General features: G+C 49.4%; 1 protein-coding gene and 2 long non-coding RNA genes across 3 annotated transcripts in view; 2 read left to right on the top strand and 1 right to left on the bottom strand.

Moving 5' to 3' along the window:
* Positions 1-9,026, bottom strand: part of LOC148648715 (voltage-dependent calcium channel gamma-2 subunit) — a 65,009-nt gene extending 55,983 nt beyond the window's left edge. The window contains exon 1 of the mRNA XM_088606541.1: positions 7,591-9,026. Coding sequence (XP_088462667.1) covers positions 7,591-7,816 — 226 coding nt within the window. The 5' untranslated portion in view covers positions 7,817-9,026. The remainder of the gene's footprint in view (positions 1-7,590) is intronic.
* LOC148648714 (uncharacterized) lies at positions 8,039-9,276 on the top strand. Its single transcript, XR_015926437.1, has 2 exons — positions 8,039-8,131; positions 8,990-9,276. It is a non-coding gene; the product is annotated as an uncharacterized LOC148648714 (long non-coding RNA).
* Positions 9,277-11,315: 2,039 nt separating this feature from the next.
* On the top strand, positions 11,316-19,313 carry LOC148648713 (uncharacterized). Its single transcript, XR_015926436.1, has 3 exons — positions 11,316-12,651; positions 15,753-15,889; positions 19,068-19,313. It is a non-coding gene; the product is annotated as an uncharacterized LOC148648713 (long non-coding RNA).
* Positions 19,314-19,790: the final 477 nt, after the last annotated feature.

Below are 19,790 nucleotides of genomic sequence, written 5' to 3'. Positions count from 1 at the left end.
ATAGCTGGGCCTGGAATCGCACTCCAGCCTGTTTGAGAACCAGCCCTTGGCTTTGAAAGCCCTCGTTCAGTTCAGCCAGTAATTCCTTTGATTAAATAATCGTAATCTGCAGCGAGTAGCCTAACGCACCAGAGCTAGTCATTTTAATTGCCGCGAAATTGATGACAAAGTGTCAAGACCCTCAGCCGATGAGACATTGAAGGGTGCTCGCAGTTTTAGCTTCTGGATTGAAATCTAATACACAGCAGTAAATGTCAAAAGGGGAGCTGTCACGCAAACGAGCACACTGTATTAATAATGTATCGGCCATTTCCCACCATCTCCCTTGGGAAGCTCCCAGGGAAGACGCCCGTCCTGGGATTCACGCGTACCGATTCCGTCTCGGGTTAAGAGAGGAATCAAGCTTGGGGGGGGGGGACTTTTCCAAACTGGGGATCTGTTTGCCTCGCCTCATCGATCTCTCTTTCTCCAGGTCCCTGCAGGAAGCGTGGCACGCGCCTGCGAATGACAGCTCCATAAAGACCCTCTCGGCCGCCTGTTAGACCACACCACCCGGAAAAGCAGAAAGCATCCTGCCGGCCAAGCGCACTGTTTAAGGAAAACAAGGGACATCTAGATGGGAGGCAAGCAGCCAGATTAGCAAAGTGGACCGAACGGTTTCTCTGTTCACCGCCGTTCATTAGGCTGCTTTCAGCAGAAATGCTCAGAAACACTTTCATTTATCCATCCATCCACTCGTTTACTGACAATTCCTTAGCACTTCTTCCAAGTCAGCGTCGTGGGGCAGCCAGAGCCCGTCCCATCAAGCTATGGGTGCAGGGCAGGGTACACCCTGGATGGGACACCAGTCCATCACAGGAGACACACACACACACACAGCAGGGCCAGTTTTCCCAGAAGCCAAATAACCTCCCAGCATGTCTTTGGACTGTGGGAGGACACTGGAAATCCAGGTGAACACAGGGAGAACATGCAAACTCCCCCAGGTCCGGAATTGAACCCAGCGCCACCCAGCGCTGCAGGGCAGCCGTGCTGACCACTACATCAGCATGCCACCAGAAACACTTCCCAACTGCAGTTTCAGATGCAGATTAAGTACAGCGAAATCTCACTGGATCTCTATGGGCTTGAGTCCACAGCCCGAACCTCGAGGTGGAACAGTCGGAAGATCTAAACCTCAGGGGTGATTTGAAATGGGTGGGCTAGCAGACTGAGGTTCACTCTCTCGAACGCACGTGATCCAGTTCACTTCATCTGCCACAGGGAGATTGGCACTTATGTCCTTCAGCTAAATCGGCTGATACTCTCTTAGTGACACAAGAACTTCATTGTGCTTTTTACAGTAGTCCTCAATTGCAGCATAACTATGATGTTGTATGTTTACTGCAGTGTCATAGTCTAACCTGATTATTCTACTATGTGTTTATAACAACCCCATATACTGACCTTATTGTTTTGTGATAGTTACTCTAGCGCCATATGTGATATGTGCACTGTACTATACTGTACTTCCTTAAAGCATCCTAGACTCACATTAGAGTCAAACTCAGTTCTGCCCATTTACTAACATTATTATTTTTCTGTAGTTTAACACTACCCTCTCCTGACTGTTCCTAGAGGAAATTCTCAAAAACAAGCACAGGGGCTCTGCCAAGGCGCATAAAGCCCAAGATTTTTTTCACTTGTACTTGGATTTGAACAACTGTTTGCAGGTTTTCACAGACTAGTAATCTACAAAACATGCCTTGCATGCAGCTCAGGCAGACTGTACAGTGGATACTACGCACTATATACACTACAGGGCACATCAACCAGGCTAGCAATGTGGACCGAATGGATCCTCTGAGTTCCGATTTGAATTAGGCTCATAGGTACACAGATGGTCAGAAAAGCTGTTAAAAGACAGTGTAGCTCCAGTCTTTAAAAGTCCAGTTTTGCCCCAGTGCAGGAATGCAGACACGGGACTGTTTTGCAGTATGTGTTGAGTAATCATTTAAAAACGCAGCTAGGGTACATGATCAAAGCAGAAGGGAAAAGCAACAGGTGTGATCTGTAGTACAGGTCAGCATACCCCCTCCATTACATCAGGTTGGTGCAGTGTCAGACCAAAATCTAAATAGTGTCACACATCAGACTGTTAGAACTTGACATACAGACTTCGTCTCCAACACAACGTTACACACTTTTATTAACATGCGCAAGTGTTCATGCAAGCTAACTAAAAGTTACTTAAAGCTGACAAAAGACCCCTATCGAAACACTGACTATTCTACTGTAATTTTACTACAGCGATCTCTTACAGCAGGACTTTTAGCACAGAGGTTCGCTGTAATCGTGAGATAAATAAGACACTGCTACTCTGGACTGAGTCCAGAGAAGAGCAACCAGATACATTTCCAGGGCCCGGAGGACGGTGGTACACGGGCGGGCTGAAAGGCCCTGTACACATCCAATGTTCAGCCCAGAAAACTAGGAGAGGAACTCCGTCACGTATCCAAACTCCTCAAAGGCACCGCCAAAGTCTGGACTACGGATTTCTTCCGCATCGACAGCGGAGCACAAACCAGAGGACACAGGTGGAAATGAATGGGGGCTGAGAACAGGGAGCGGATATTTACACACAACCCTGCCGCTTGAGTCTGGGGGAAGCTCTCCAGTGGGGCTGTTGAAGCCAATACCCTGGGCTCTTCAAGAAATGGCTGGATGAGACTCTCAGACCAATCAGCGCCGTGGGCTGAATTGCCCCTCTTATTTGTTCTTATGACACACAACTCTTCTACTGCACTTTTACTATAGCTCTCTATTGTAACATGTACTTTTACCACAGTACCCTAACGTACAACAGGGCGGTCCTGCTGGACTCTACGATAGTCCCCTCAAGCTGCATTAGACCCTACAGCCACACCTTGTAACAGGACTGATTTCCACGACTCTCAAGTTGCTCCTTGTTTTAAAACAGTCCATCGTGATTCCCTGGTTTCTTTTGAGAAACGGCTGGATGACATTCTCACAGATTAGCCGAGTGGCTGAATTAGCCACTTAAAACCGAATCAGCTACAGGGGCCGAATTGCCCCCTCTTATTTGTAGATGTTCTTCTGTAACATGGCTGTTCTAGAGCACTTTCGCTTATAGCACCTTGATGTGACATGACTGTTCTAGAGCACTTTCACTATGGCACCTTGATGTGACATGACTGTTCTAGAGCACTTTCGCTTATACAGTAGCACCTTGATGTGACATGACTGTTCTAGAGCACTTTCGAGATAGCGCCTTAATGTGACATGACTGTTCTAGAGCACTTTCGCTATGGCACCTTGATGTAAACAGGACTGTTCTAGAGCATTTTCGCCATAGCACCTTAATGTAACAGGACTGTTCAACTGCACTATTACTATAACCTCCTAATACTACTAGCCTGTTCTGCTGGGTTCTACTATAGTCTCCTAGAGCTGCATCAGACCCTACAGCCACACCTTGTAACAGGACTGATTTTCTTTTCTTTTAAGAAAATAAGATAAGAAGAAGTCTCTGCTTGTTCCATGAAGAGTCGAATACTTGAGGTTGTCTGCGTGGTCTAAACGTAGGTCTCCAAAAACATCTGTAAGCTTGTACATAGAGAAACCTGTGTGCTGTGTGTTTATGTTGTGCGCAGTGGAGTGTGCGTCGCTGTCATTGTTAATGACAGTGACACAGTTTGGTGTTTGGTGTTTCACCAAACTCCCTTCACGTGTCTCTAACTGTACCAAGCACATTGGGGGCCTGGATCATTACATTTATTTACAAAATCATCCGCTCAGCCAGTCCCCGATTTTCTCCATCTTCGTAACCCACCTCCCACACCTTTGCAACGGGGTTAAAGGCAGGTTATTGCTCAACCCTCTTGGCTAAGGCGCAGCCCCCTGGCAATATTGGGAACGATGAGGCTTGGTTCCCCTTCTGAGAGGAGCTACCCAAGTCTGGAGAAGGGGCAGGAGAGGAATGTGAAAAGAGGGGATAGTATTAGATAGATATATAGCTAACTGCGGGAATGATTTTGATTCGGATTGAACAGGCTGATGAGCCGGACTTGTTGTTCTCCATCCCAAACCTCAGTTAATAACTTCCAGAAAAGAATCCTTTCATACAGCCCGCAATTAGAACTGAATGAGGGGGACTTTGACCAATGAGGGCACTAGTCAAATCAAGTTCAGGACGGGAAATCAGCAGGACATTGTGACTACTATGCTGCACATGTAGAGTACGCAGGCATCCACGAAGGAGCTCATTTCAGTGTGGTAGAGCACCCTGCCGGATTAAACACCCCGAGAAATCAACAGCACCATCCGGTTTCCTCAAGCCCCTTCTACAACCCTTGTAGCATCTGCACCAGAAACTGCATAACATAGCGGGCCGAGGCGATACCTGTCTTGGTGTGTTTGTGTCTGCTCCATTTTGTGCTCGGTGTTGTGCCATGTCACGAACGGTCTAACATGAACAGCCCCTTTCATATGGCTGGGTACTGTGAAAATGTAGCACAAGAACAGGATGATACAGGCCTCATAGAGTACGATACGGAACCAAAGCAGAACTGAATTAAACTGGACAGGATACGATGATTTAAAGACCGGGTGAATCATGAACAGCTAACTGCTGGCTTTTCACTAACCACATCATGTCAGCTACAGACTTGAAGCACTGCCCTGTGTTATGCTTCTGTTGGGGGGGGATGAAAAAACAAACAAACACACGAATCAATAAGCATGTTGAATCACTGGCCAAGTTTGTGGGTCACCTCCAGGGTCAGAACGCGTCGCGAACACTAAACGGGAAAGACGCGCTCGGCGTTCCCAACAGCACCCGGGCACCCAGTCGATGCCTGGCTCTCACAGGGGATGAGAGAGGCAAGGAGGGAGGTCAGAGAATCCCACAGCCATCAGAGCAAAAAGGAGGAAATGGAGAGGGCCGTACCACGAGGCCAAGAGAATCAAAACACTACAGTACTCCAAAAAAGAAAATACGGGAGAAAATAATTCCCAGTGTCCGCTACAAACAGATGGGAGTCTCCGATAATCCTGCAAGCGGAGAATGAGCCTGGTGAAATCTGCTAATTGTGTTTGTGTCTGCAGTTTCCATGTCCTGAGCTACAGCACTAACAGCAAAAAGAGAAGCTGTGGACACTTCAGGAACCTGTAAGCAGAGATGGGGCCCTGCCAAGTCTGTGTCTGACCCTGTCCCTTACAACTACAGCTACACCTGACACCCTTGTGTGCAACTGACCACTTACTGACACGGTTCACACTGGGAGAGACTTCAATAAAGATGGTTAACAACAGACGAGCTCTGCTTTTTGTAAAAAGAGCTCCTAAGCTACTACAAGTCACCTGTACTACTTACGAGACCTCCTTCAGTTTTCCCCAGCCAGCCTGGGACTCCAGTCCTCGTGTTGCCATGATTTCCTTCAGTTTTAACATCTGTTTTTAGCTGTGCTCTACAATACTGGTTTCTTATACCCTGATACATTCTTACATTCTGCACATCTTTCTACAATACAGTTTCCAGCAGTACGCCAGGGTATTCCTGCGATCCAGTATGGTAAAGCTCAGAACATGCCAGTCAAAGACATAGGCCACAACGACATCATGTCAAATTGAGATCAAAGCACTGAAGTACCCAGAGATGTTCACTAGGACAGTTCTTCAAAGGGCGTGGAAGTTTTCTCCAGTCTGCCATAAGCAGTGCTCTCCCAACAGAGCGTTTACTCCATGATCTCGCATTGTTACTGCCACTCACAGCCCCCAGCTACTCCAAACTGAAAATCGTCCCTAGCTACAACTGAACAGGAAGCACAATTCATTTAGCGATGGCTGCCTTCGCCATTGAAGGATTTAATATTTTAAAACTGTCTTTTTTTTCAAACTGGAATTTCTGCCCATGCACATTTGGAATAGAGAAGTCGAACAGTTTCAGCCCCGGTAAATCATATACACTGCACTACGTGCACCATGAAGAGCACTGACATAAGATTCTCCACTTACTCTACAAAAGGACAGAAAACATTGAGTGCTTCAAATGGTTTGTTATGACAGTGGTTATAGGACCACATGATGGCACGCTGTGAAAATGAACTGAAATGTAATTAAAACGCCTATTGAAAGTCTACACACCCTCTCCAAAGTAACACGTTCTCATTTCTCCAAGCCATTTTTCTAGGCTTTCAATTGCGATTGCTTTTCAGCAGGTCTCTGTATTCCTTTTTCACCTGGTGGTTGTGGGTTATGATGTGTAAATAAAGGTAAAATAAATTCAGATTTCATGTGTCTCGATTTCAGGCTGTGAGGCCGGTAAAACACGTTACTTCGGGAAAAAAAGGGTATGTAGAGTTCCTATAAGCACTGTACAGTATACAGTTACACCACAACATCCCTGAAATATTTACTGGAGTTCCACCACTGTTTCCTCTTCTACTCAAGTCAGCCTTTAAGCTGTTTAAGAAACAGCAGAAATGCTCTGGGGACACAAAGGCAGTCGGCTCAAATAACCATGCAGTTAACAAGAGCTTATCATTCCCCAAGTCTGCCTGTCCTGTAGACACAGGCTGTGCGCACTGGGCCTCGCAGACAGGTGGGACACTTGTTCCTTCTCCGCCAAGACTTTGTGGCGCCTCGGAAGAGCCGTGCAAAACACAACAACAAAAGCGCCCCGTGCCGTTTCAGATCTCGATTCTGTCCGATTCTTGCCCAGGGTCCGACCCCAAGCACAAGACTGCAGTTCACAAAGCTGGGGTGCAGGGTGAGAAGCGGGTGTCACAAATCCATCGACCCGTTACAGTACCCGGGCTCAAGAGAGAGGAAAACACCGACCTCGTCCTTTATGCCGCAGCTAAAAAAATCGAAAAGGCACGTTTTGAACGGAGCCCGGGCCGACGCAAGCCACACAACCCGACAATAATGAGCTCGGAACACATCACCACAAGCCATTTTAACTGCGGTCAGGCGTGGAGTAGGCCGCACACAACAAGAAAACATGGACATGGAAGTGTAAATGCAAACTGCTAGGCCAAATACGATACAGCAGCCTCCATGTTACTTCACAGTGGTGGACTGTAAACTTCCAACAGTAACACACACGAGCGCTGGAATATTTTCTGTACGACACCTTCCACCTAGATGTAGCGGTTACCCACGCTGTGTGGAAATCTTGAATGAGATCTTTCCCCGGGGGGACCCACGCGGCGTGTTTTGCTGTGCGAGTTGCGGGATACTAACTGGAAGGTGTTCGGCGTGGAAGTGGAAGTGGGAGGGAGCGAGGAGGAGATGAAGGGAGGGGAGTGGGGTTAATGGGAGTGCGACAAATGTGGAATCCGATCTCCAAACGTGAGAGGGGAAAAAAAAGATAACGGGAGGTGCGCCCTGATATGATTAACGTAACCGCAAAAGCGGCGCCGATTTTTTTTTTTTTTTTGGTGTGTGTTCCCCACACGCACGAAGAATAAATAAATACCTACACGGCCGCGACAAAATGTCATCCCGGTGGGGGGGCGTGAGGCGAGGCGAAGGGGGAGAGGGTGACACTGAAGAAAAAAAAAAACACCCGGCCAAAGCCAAACTTACCTTCTAAGCAGCAAGTCCTCCACAGTCCCGAGTGGGTCATGACCTCCTCGTTCTTCTTGCTGGTCTCGTTCTCGCTGACCGACTTGGTTTTACACACGCCGCGCGAGTACAGCCAGTAGTCCGTGCCCACGGCGATGGTCATCAGGCTGAAGGCGGCGAAGGCCCCCACCGTCGTTAGCAGCATCTGAATCCCCCGATCAAAGAGGCCCATACTGCCGCATTCCATGAAAGGGGAACCCCCTTTCCTCTTGACGTACAGGAAATAAATATTTGAAAACTTAAAAGGACAAATGCCAGACGGAAAAAAAGAGGGGGTGTGGGGTGTGGGGTGTGGGGGGGGTCGACAAGTGATGGAGAGGGGAGCGGAGGTGGTGTGTGTGTGTGTGTGCGGGGTGTGGGAGAGGGTGTGGGGTGGGGGGGGTCGGCGGGAGTGGGTGGCTGTTTGCTACACCGTGTTTCTGGGGAGCTGTGGGGTGTCGGAAGGGAAGAAGATTTTGAGGGAAGGAAAGATTCGGAATGTGAGGAAAACCGCTGAGGAGAGGTGGGGGGTTTATTTGCTTATTTTTGAAACGTCAATCAAACCGGGATCAGAAACAGCCGGACCCGCCAAAACGTCTAGAAACCCGATACAGCCTGTCGCTGGTGCCACTAGACCCTCAGACTACAACTGGTGCAACTAGTTACGATGTCTAAGAAATGAAGCCGATCAGTTGAATTAACTAACATTCACTTCAAAGGAAAACGCTAGATTCGGCCCCGGACAAATAAGCTGGTTTTTTTTTTGGAGGGGGTGGGGGTATCCGTTATCAGTGAAAGGATTATAGGATCTAAAAAGCCCCAAGTCGCAACATTAACTCGTGAATTTTAGCCTACTTTCGCAAGAAAGAATGAATCTTGCTAGCCTGAGCCAATACGTTCGTGTTTGTGTGCGCATCTACACAGAGGTTTGCTCCCAGGCTAATATAGGATGAAGATTAAATGGCTGAGTTAAGGTAATGGCCACAATTTTACCAAGCACGTCGAGAAGGAAAAAAGGCAGATCTGCTGTGCTATCTGTCAGTTGTTCTAATGATCTGGGGGGAAGAGACGGGGGAAGAGGCAGGGATGGGAAATTTGAGGGTGTGTGTGGGGGTGGGGGAGAGGAGAGACCCCGTAAAATGGAGAAAAAAAAAGAACAGTGAAAATAAAATAATAAAGTTAAAGGTCTGCCGATCAATGAATCAACAAAAACAAAACTGAGTCAAAACAAAATACTCGAACGCCCCCCCCCAAATGAGGAGAAATTGATAAATAAATAAAACGAGGAAACAAAGTCAGGGAACAAAATTAAAAATCAAAAACAAAACGACCGCTAGTTTTCCTTTTTCCTAAAATTCTGATCTCCAGTTTCCATATGTAGCCTCTAGCGCGGAAGAGGGTTCCGTCGAAAAGAGGGATCAGCGGTCGGAAAAGGCGACGACGATCCGGGAAGAGCGCGATGCGTCCGCCGCGACCAGCCCACCATCACTCGACATTCAGCCGGGAGGAAGAGGACGAGGCGCCGGGACCGCTCGCCGCCCGTGCCGCTGTTCCTGGAGCCGCTTCTGCCCGACAACACAAATCCGTACCGCCAAAAGCGCTGCTCCTAGGATCGCGTCGCCGCCCGTACAGCCCTTGCGCCATTAAAAAGAAATAAATGAAAAATCCTTTTTTTGCGTGTGTTGCCTCCCTTGTAGTGTTTTTTTTTCCCCCGTCCGTCGTCCGCTCAGATGGAGAAGAGTGGAGAGTAGAGAGAAGGAGGAAGAGGAGGAGGAGGAGGGGAGGTGGTGGTGGTGGGGGGGTTGAGCGCGGAGGGGGTTGGGGGGGGGGGGGGCTGCCGGGTTGAGAGAGAAATTATACAACCACCACAAGAGAAGATCCGCGGCACGCCACGCCACGCCAAACCCACACCACGCAGCCCGAGCTCGGAACAGGAGGGGCGCCCGATTGAAGCCGCTGTGTCCAGCCCGTCAGTGCCGCACAGCCGCTTGTCCTCTTCCCGGGCGACGGCTGTTTATTTCATTCATTCATTCACCCACCGTCTCTCAAGCTCGACTTTCCCCCGCCCGCTTTCGGGGGGCCGTTTCACATGAGCGCTGCGCTGATCTTCGAGTGTGAAGCCCCTTCGCCGAGCGCCTGCCGCTGGGAAGCCGAGCTGGAGAATATTAAAGATTTTAATTCCATTTCGGGAGAGAGAGGGGGAGAGGAGGAGGGGGTGGCGGACTGAGCTACGGAGGAGACGGTTGTGTGTATGTCTCTCTCTCTGTGTGTGTGTGTACGGGGGGTGGGCAGTGAGAGACGCGGAGTGGAGGTATTTTTTGAGAGAAATGAAGGCGTGCTTGCAGGCAGGGGATGTGTGTGTGTGTGTGGAGGGGGGGGGGTCGTTCGTATTTCGTATCGGACTCCCCCCTTTTTTTCGGGCGACACAGTGACCCCTTACTTCTTTGGGAAATTCATCCGAGCCGAAATGTAGGGGGGTCGTTTCCTTTTGCACCCCTCTCTCTCTCTGTTACCGTCTTCAGATCTTCCCGTCGATCTTATTGACGCGCCTCTCGAATTGACATCTTCTCCCGTTTGTTTAATGACTTAATTATTCATCCGTCGGCCCCGTTGAGTCTGTTGACGGAGGGGCGCTGCTCAGCTCTCCCCGCCGCGAAACCGAAGAGCCTCCTGCCCGATTTGAAATCTAACCATTGTTGAGAAGTTTTTTTTTTTCTCAGTTTTTATTACGACGCCCAGCAGACGCGAAGAAGCCGGTCCACTCTTTTTTTTCGAGTGTATTTCTTTGAACAATTCCCAGCGGGGTTTTTTTTGTCTCTCTCTCTCTCCCCCCTTTCCAACCCCTCCTTCGCCTCTTCCTCTACAGCGCTGCTCCTCTCCGCCTCGGACGGCCGGGGCTGGGGTTCCGCGGGGTCCGGCCGGCTCTAGTCCGCCCGCGTCACGGCGAGCGTGGTGCTGAAACGGACAGCTCCCCCCGCCAGCGGCTGACTCCCCCTCCCGTCCCTCGCTCCAGAAGCCGAGGCGCCGGCTGTGCGGCCGCCAGTGCCGTCGCCAAGCAGGGAGAGCGCGGCGGCGGCGGCGTCCAGCCCCGGTCGTCGCCCGGAGAAATCTTCCGTCTTGGCGAGGGAAGAGGAAAGAAAGACGCCCTACCCCCCACGCACACACACACCTTTTTAAAAAAATCCTTCGCTCGCCTTGAAGTCGAGTCGGAGCCACCCCTATTTCCCTATCCCCCTCACTCTTCTCCGTTATTTCCCCTATTTTAGTGGGGTTTTTTCTGCACTTTGTCGTCCCTCCTTCCCTTTCTCCTTCTCTCTCTCTCGCGAACACACTTTCTTTATCACTCTTCCTCTACCTTTCTCTCTCTCTCTCTAGCGCTCTCTCTCTCTCTCCCGGAGCCCTGGCTCTCCGGTGATAATGTGAGAAAACCCTTTGGCGGACGGACTGGCGAAAAAAGGCGTAGCCTAACTCTCTCTCTCTCTCTTCGTTCACTCGCTCTCACTCTCGCCTTTTCTCCCCGTCTCTCTCACTCGTTACCCCCCTCCACACACACACACACACACAAACACACACACTTCACCTCCCCTTATCCGTCTCTCGCCGCCGCCTCCTCCTTAAAAAATCCGTACACAGCGGATCTACCCGAAGCAATCAGAGCAGCATGATTAAAAACCCTTCCACACGCACGAAGCAGAAAGCCCGCCGTGGATGCTCCCGAAAAGGGAATTCACCCCTTTGGGAGGGACGACTTTCTGCTCCGCTGCAACGTGCATTTCGGTACTTCCATTCGCGGTCTTAATAACGTTTCCCGGCTTTTCTTCAGCGTCCGAGTCCGCTGGGCGTGAGGTTGTGGAGCTACGGTATATATGAATGTGAAAGGCAAGTCAGCCCCCCCCCCCACAGAGAAAACAACGATTCGATAAGGTCACCCCTGGGAACAGACTGCTTTGGGACACCCACCTGCTGGGGGTGTCGTGATATAATGATTCAGGGAAGTTAGCCGGTTCTGTACAGGGTCACTTCGCCAGTGACCAGTGCTGTCCCACCTCTGTCCAGTTCAAGTCTCCAGCGCAGGATATCCAAACAGCCACAGTCAAGGGTCACCAATCAGGACTACTGTTTTTTGTTTTGTTTTTTCCAGTGTAGGCTTCCTGTTTTGGAGGGTCAGACACTGCAATCCAGTCGCTGAAGAGCATAGAAAGCCAAACGTCTGTCAAAATAAGAGTTCAAAAGAATTGGTGGACTGAAAAGCGAATGCAAAGTTTTGCAGCGGGGGAGGTATTTACTGTTGCACAGGGCTCTGAAAGAAAGACATCTGCCAAACTGTTACACTGGCTTGATGGTTGCTACTGTACATCCATTGCTACACCCATAAAGGTAACTGTTGTTCTTGGGGTCATGCATCCACCCCACTGACTCTGGACCGGGTATGAAGTCAGTGTGGGTGGGGCGTGTTCGTGTGGATGCTGTGGAAGAAACACAAGAAGTTATAAACGAGAGGAGGCCATTTGGCCCATTAAGGCCTGTTGGTATGTTAGTAGTTAATTAATCCCAGGATTTCTTTCTTGAGAGAAGCTGGGGGGTATCAACAGGGTTTCAACACCATGGCCGGGCAGCTTGTTCCACACTCCCACCACCCTTGGGGTAAAGACGCGCCTCCTGTTCTCTGTTTTAAGTACGCATAGTCTCCACCCGTGCCCTCTGGTTCGTGTTTCCCTGCTCCTCCAGAAGACGCCCGCTGGGTTGGGTGGTCTTTGAGGATTTTGACTACTTGTGTGAAGTATTGTCCACCCCACTGGGAGTAATGGGTTTGCTGGACACACCCTCACTGAGAGGAAGCAGGCAGAAGGGACAGTGACACACCTTTCACTGATAAGGGAGGTAATGGGTAACACTGTGTCATTTGTTTGTTTCATTTTTCGAAAAACCATTCAAAGCTACAGGCACAGGGCTGAATTCATCATCCCAAACCCACCCCTGACTGAACAAATGAAGGATACGAGGGCAGCTGGGAGAGAGACTGACAGACTGGCTTCTGGTAAGGTCAGAAAGTCCTCTCTGTCCCCTCCTGTATCTTTCAATGTGTGAGCTGAGTGCACTACCTGTTCCTGCTAGTCTGTCTTGTATGTGTGTCTGTGAGTGTGTGCTGGTCTGTGTGTGTGTGTGAGCAACAGTGTAATGTATGTTAGTGTGTGCGAGTGTCTGTGAGTGAGTGTGAATGTTTGTGAGTGTTAGTGTGAATGTGAGCATGAGTGTGTGTGTGCGTGAGTCTGTGTGATTGTGAGGATTGTGAGTGGGAGTGCGAGTGTGAATGTGAGTGTGTGAGGGTGATTGTGTGTGAGCGTGCGTGAGTGTGAATGTTAGTGTGAGTGCGTGTGAGTGTGTGAGGGTGAGTGTGTGAATTGAGTATATTCCTCTTTGATCTTTCTGACACAGTGAAAGGCTGAGCACTTTGCAGGCAGTGTGAGAGTGTTTTAGAAATGATTGTCCAGACCAGGATGCAGTTGTGCCCCAGTGCTTCTTGAAGCCCTGCTTGGAGTAGGGGACATGTTTAACATTCCAGTCTGCCTATGCTCCACACCAGCCAGCGATCCACAGCGCAGATAGACCACCTTCTGCTGCAGGGAGAAGTTTCTCTGAATGCTGCTGTTACATGGGCTGTTACATATCCTTGATCAGGGAACTGAAATCGCTAGTCCTGGATTTCACCCCATGAAAAGCCATCGCCACCTCACCCTAGTTCATCCTCAGCACTCGGACCACGATCAATAGGATCGTGTTGTTATAGTGTTTGTTTAGAAATTGACCTTTATAGATTCCAGCTTAAAATGTAGTGTGGTTTGGGTTTGTAGCAAGTGTTGTAATTAATGGCCAAAGTCACTGCTATGTACAGGGAAAAGGTCACGTAGAGATGTTATGTGGAAGAGAAAATGTCACCTGTCTTCATTATGTGCCAACATTTGATTCAATTGGTCTGACAACTGAATATTCCGAGTTTAAGATCTTGTAAGCACATGTACAATGAAAACGGAGAGAACATGTATATTTGGTCAGAGAGCTTTAGGTGATGAAAAACCTTAAAGGAAGGGTCAATACGGGCAAGTGTGCTTGGTCAGTTGCTGGCAGTGTCACGGTTGTAATCCCTCACCCTTCAGGGGCGCTCTTTCCCATTTTAGTTGGTTTTGTGCGCCCGCCCCCTGTTCCAGCCCTTCCCCTACAAGAGCCAGATGCTCCCACCATTCCTGGCTCTGCACTGGAAGACGGCCGCCCGGAGGCCCGCCTACCACCGAGTCGCCCTCCGTCCACAGCTTGAGGGCACAGGCCTCCTGTGGGTGACCTGGCCCTGCTGAGTCCTCGTCATCCCATTTTCATCTCCCCAACCCTTCACCGGATCCCCCTCCGGTTTTTAACTTTTGTCGTCCTTATCTTGGATGGGATTACCAGGCTCTGGACTTTTGCTTTCTCTGGATCTCCCTACGGACTCCCTCTGGATGATCGCATGGACCACCCCCCCATCCCCCCCCGAGCACCAGCGACAGTCGAGACACGCCCCCCTGCTCCTCTACCCGCCCCAACCCTAGTCTTCATTCCCCGTGTTTGTTTCACTCCCTTCCGGATTCTTCTGTCTGCACGGGGTCCTAAGAAACGCTTCGTGACAGGCAGCCTACAGATCAAAGAGCTCCTGCTGTCATTTCTTGAAGAATCTCAAGGCTTCAATAACATTACCTTGTTCCAAACACCCACCATCCTTGTTTCATTACTGTACCAGATTTAGGAAGCCTGGACTAAGCTTTTGTCAAAACATTTCAGGATTTTGAATTGATCTCTTGTATATTCTTGTAGTCTCTGTTAATAATCACTGAAGAGATGAACTTCCTTTGACCTGTACATCCTGTAACCTGTGACCTGTAAGTGTATTAACCTTGTGGCCTTTTCTTATTTGATTCGAGAGCAGCAATATCTCGTTTTAACACAACAGCCTTTATTTGCTTTTCCCAAACCGCACACGTCGGTGTCTAACTCCTGGTCTTGCCAGGGCATCTCAGAGAAATTCATCACCACCAAGCTATCTAAACCTCTCAATCAGTCAGAATGATAAAGGATTCTGGAACAGATACCATTTGCTGTTGGTCTGAACTGTTTACTGAATTAGTCCTACAAACAGATTTGGGGCACCATTAGCCAGATTACAGAAGATTTAGGAATTGAGCAAATACTCTGATAGCTTTGGCCAGCGTGTTAGTTTTTTTTTCCCACAGTCCCTGGCAGGAGCCTTGTAGCTCTCCTGATTGGACCCTCCTGATCCCTCTGAGCTTATCTGTAAGTCACCTCGACTGCTGGTACCTCAAGGAGTCTGAACTGGCTACTTGGCTGAGTCCGTGTGTGTCAATGGACATTCCCATGGAACTCCTAACAGGGGTGCGTCATGCTTCAGTCACTGGGGATATAAGACACAGCTGCTGTTTGCCCCTGGCGTGCCTGTTCTCTTCCCAGTATTCCAGCTACACTGCAGTCCCAGTGGCGTTCCCTTAAAAACGTATGGAATGCACTCCCCTGCTACCTTTTGCAGTGAAGTTTCTGACCCTGGGTCTTGTTCCTTGGCTCTGCAGAACAATATTTGTGCTTATGGCTCTGTGCCAGTAAGGTATCCAGCAACCTTTATAAGGTATAGTCTTTACTAAAGGTTTATCTCTATTTGAACAACTCCATCCCAGCATGTAGCCATATCTGTTGGAAGTCCACCTAGGTGTGTTAACTTTTAGAGGAAATAAAGAAGGCCAAAAGCAACACTGTGCCCCCACTTGAGTAATGAAGGTGGTCACCACGGGCAAGCTGGTCTGCCTGCGAGAGGAGTGTCTCGGAGAACGAGAGGCTCTGTTTCAGCGATCAGCAGAGCTCAGAGGTGCTGTGAGGGACAGGGCAGGTCCAGGAAGGCTAAGGGTCTTTCCCCACACCTATAGTATCTCTGAGTCATTGTGCCAACGCACAAGGAAGAAATAGCCTGTGCATCTGCCATTGCAGAGCCCGTTCTGGGACAGCAAGCTGGTGGACGAGAGGTGAAGTCGCCCCTGGCTCTTAGCCAGAGAGCATCTGCGATGGCGCAGTGCTGTACTGATCGACGAGTGTCGTTCTGTCCTTCACAGGCCCTGCAGGCCAGCAGCGTGTGATGGCACAACGTGGTGCAAGGTTCACTGGGAACAGCCCGCCACCCTCTCACGGGCCGCAGTGGAGCGGAGGAGCGGAGGAGCACCCCACAGCAGTCTGTCCAGAGGCTGATCAGGTGCGTGTGTCAGCGCTGTCGTGATCGTGTTAGTGCTCAGGGAGAACAAAACCCGTCACCGACTTGAGTAATGTTTTCATTCCGGCAGCCTGCCACACTTCATTCTGGAAACACATCAGTGTCTTTGATCTGTATTTTTGCTGCCATGTTCTGTGATTTTATTTGATATCTATGTTTAAAATATGTACTCAGGTCCATTAGACCCGAGGCTTGCCTTACTTTTGTGTTTCATTTTACCCCCAGGCAGCAGAGGTACACAGAAGTCTCTCTTTGTAACCCTACAATTTTCTGATTTGCACCCAATCAAGAATCTCTGTGTAATATGCAGGAGTATATGTGACTGGAAAAAGAAAATTATCTGGAGTATTGTGATTTTCCACGCAGGTCTTTATGGTATTCATTAGAGTGATTGCAAAGAGTGTATCAGCTAGTCGGAACGACTGCTTTCAGCTTAGCCTCTCCTTCATCAGTGCACACCTGGCTCACTATTAAAAGCTTGTGATTGCATGATCAGTACATACACACCTGAGTCTAGGCGCTGGCAGACTACTGCTTACACTGAAACACTTTCATACATTAGTCTGCCGTGTAGAAAATAGCTCAGGTGTACTGACCTGAGTCCTGAGACCTGAGACCCGAGTCACATCGATATCTGTCCCATTCATTTTCCTCCAGCACCTCCTTCTTCTCTGAGGCCATCTAGCACAACACTAGTTCCAGGTTAGGCATCATTCATGGAAGAGCTTTCTGGGATACTTGTCATGTAGGAGCCAGCAATTATGGGAAGGCACATTGTAATGAGCTCTGACTGTTTCACAATGCTACAACACAGAAGTTAAATGAGAAGACTTCTACTTGGTGTATTTAGTCAATGTTACTAGACAGCTGTCTGGACCTCACGGGGGCTCATGAGCAGGATGTAGAGAGATAGACTAGATGCCTTTACCCCCTGAGTTGGTCTCCATTCCTCCTTTGCTTTCTGTTCAACTTGATTCATTCTCGTCTGCCTCTCTGTCTCTCTCTCGCTCTCTCTCAGCCCTCAGCTAGGTCAGGTGCATTCCCTAAAGCACAGGCTCAATCTAAAAGGGGCCAGGTGTTCTGTTCTCAGGAACTGTGCCGAATCTGATGGCTTCATTCCTAAAAAAAAAAGACAAAAAAACATTATATAACTTTCTCTCTCAACCCTTTCTCTCTCTCTCTGGACCTAGAATCGTGAGCGCAATGAGAGAGCAAGGACAAATACCACTTTTACCTACTGTGCAATACACGTTGCACTTTAGGTACTAAGAAGAGCTGCGTAAACATTTTGCCATCCACTCGTTTCCTCGTGATGACCGGCCAGGAGACACCTCTCTGGCTGAGGCGAGGGGCACCTGCGTTGCGTCAGGGGGGCGCTGAGGGAATTCTGGGAAACGCCAGTAACCGAATCTTCCAGTGCCCCTGGGCTACAGGGCTGGGAATATCGCGTCCCTGTCTCATGAGGCATTCCATGCGAAGACACTGTCGCTTTTCTCCGGACGTGGCCCTTCACTTTGGGTTTCTTGCTAAATTCCCCTCAACAGGGACGCGAGGAGTTGTCACGCAGTCCGGTGAAGGTTTGAGATGAGTTTAATCTGTGCTGAAAACGGCCATTTCCAGAGAACACTGGGAGAAGACACACACGTTGGTACACAGACTTCAGTAATCTGCGTTCAGCCATGCCAATGTGTTATTACCATCCCCGTTCTTTCTGCTGCTCCTGAGGTGTCTGTTCAAGACTCACTCAAGCCAGGCCAGATTCCCCCATCTCCACAAGCCCCTGAGCGTCAGCTTTAACCAGAACTGTAGAACAGAGCTTCGCGCATCTGGAGGAAGACTTCCTGAGGACTAAACTGTTTTTTTTTTCTGTGCTGTACGGAGATATCCTCCATGGACCCGGAATGCTTCTGAAAGGATCAGCTCTAACCTGCTGTTCAGGATCTGGGTCCTCCTTGGGCTTTGAGTTCTCTTTAAGGAAACAAAAACTCTGAGTCCTGTACAGGCACGTCCCCAGCTCCAGAGCACAGAGAATCTCCCAGCTGGTCCTCTTGCCCATGATGTGCAGTCCTGTGATGAGCTTGGCCGTTGCTCTCTACCAAAGTGCACGGGTGTCCTTCATCCTGGAGAGACTCTACACAGCTGCTCTTATGGCTCACACTACATTGCAAATGACAGAAGATGAGGAACCCTTAATGATCAATGAAGTGTGAGGTGATCCGGGTTGCCTCAGCTGAAAATAGGTCCTGTTGTCTGGGGGACCCCCTGTTCCATTTCACGTCATTTTTAGTTTTTAGGTCCAAGGCCTCCCAGTTTTTCCTCTTTCCGAAAAAACAGGGGCAAAGAAGTACTTAAAAAAAATGCCAGGGGGTCGACGTGGAGTAGACCTTGAATCTCACCCTAACAAAGGGAGTCATATGGTCCTTTAAGGGAACTGGTCCTTGTATTGAACTGTCCCTAATTTACTTAATTCAACATCGTGATCACGGCGAAAGTGTTTGGATTTCTGAGAGATCTGAGACCTTTCCTGATGAACTGTAAATGCGCTGCAGATGTAGCTGACCCTTCACTATAGAATCATATGTAGCTGACCCTTCACTATAGAAACATATGTAATAAGCTGGTGGTCTACAGCTGCGCTTACAATGCAAAAAGGATAAAAAGGTGACTGCATTTTGCAAGAACCCCGGTTTAAACCCCGGTTTTAATTCTTGAACCCTAGTACTCTCCACAGAGAGAGCCGAGGGTGTCCCGAATGAACGAAACTGTCCTCCTGTTGCAATTGCTTCCCAGGGATCTTTCAGAAAAGTGGGGAGCAGAACAGTGGGATTGATCAGGGACTGAACGGCCACCCGGGCACGCTCAGCTGAAAGAGCCTGTCCCCAGGAAGGAAGAGCCATCGCTGTACCTCTCCGCGTCTGCTATGTCACAGGAGTCGGGCTCGGCGATCACAGCTCACACTTGCCCATCTTCCTCTCTCGCTCTGCCGTGGTCTCGCGACGTGCTCCAAGGACGATTTAAAAATAAAAGCTCTTGCCTCCCCTATTGGGACGGCAGAATATTCGCAGCGTGCCCAGCTCTGGTGCTGACATAATTCACCATCTGAAACGGAGCAAGGTGGTGACCTAGATTATCACTGCCTCTCTGCTCCTGCTCGTTTCAGCTCTGCCTGTGAATGCAGCTGAGAGTGGTGGAACTGGAATCCGACAACCTCCGTCGGGCTGGTCCAGAACACCCAGAGTCTCCAATGGACTTTCATAGGCAGCATCACCTTGTATACATCCCCTACAGGGCTTGTACACCACTATCTGTCCAACTCTATAACAATAATGAGGAGGAGGATGCTGTGGCCATATGCAAGTGCACCATGCTTACAGGTAAAAGGCAGCTCGTCTTTAATAAAAATATCCCTACACTTATATAGCGCTTTTCTGGACACTCCACTCAAAGTGCTTACAGGTAATGGGGATCCCCTCCACCACTACCAGTGTGTAGCCCCCACTTTGTAGCCACAGTGCACCAGTACGCTCCCCACCCACCAGCTCTCAGTGGGGAGGAGAGCAGAGTGATGAAGCCAGTTCAGAGAGGGGGGTTATTAGGAGGCCATGATTGGTAAAGGCCAGGGGGGAAATTTAGCCAGGACACTGGGGTAACACCCCCTTTTCGAGAAGCGCCCTGGGATTTTTAATGACCACAGAGAGTCAGGACCTCGGTTTTACGTCTCATCTGAAGAACAGAGCCTTTTTTTTTTACTATACTGGGGCATTAGGACCCACACAGCAGCAACCTGAGCTTTCCCAGGAGGTCTCCCCTCCAGGTACTCACACCTGCTGAGCATCAGTGGGCTGCCAGTTGTGAGCTGCAGGGTGGTACAGCTGCTGCCTAT

Source organism: Lepisosteus platostomus, chromosome 14, assembly GCF_059453375.1.
Source record: "Lepisosteus platostomus isolate fLepPlt1 chromosome 14, fLepPlt1.hap1, whole genome shotgun sequence".
Lineage (NCBI taxonomy): Eukaryota > Metazoa > Chordata > Actinopteri > Semionotiformes > Lepisosteidae > Lepisosteus > Lepisosteus platostomus.
The sequence above is the reverse complement of the archived record's forward strand: the minus strand, read 5'-3'. Positions and strand labels throughout refer to the sequence as shown.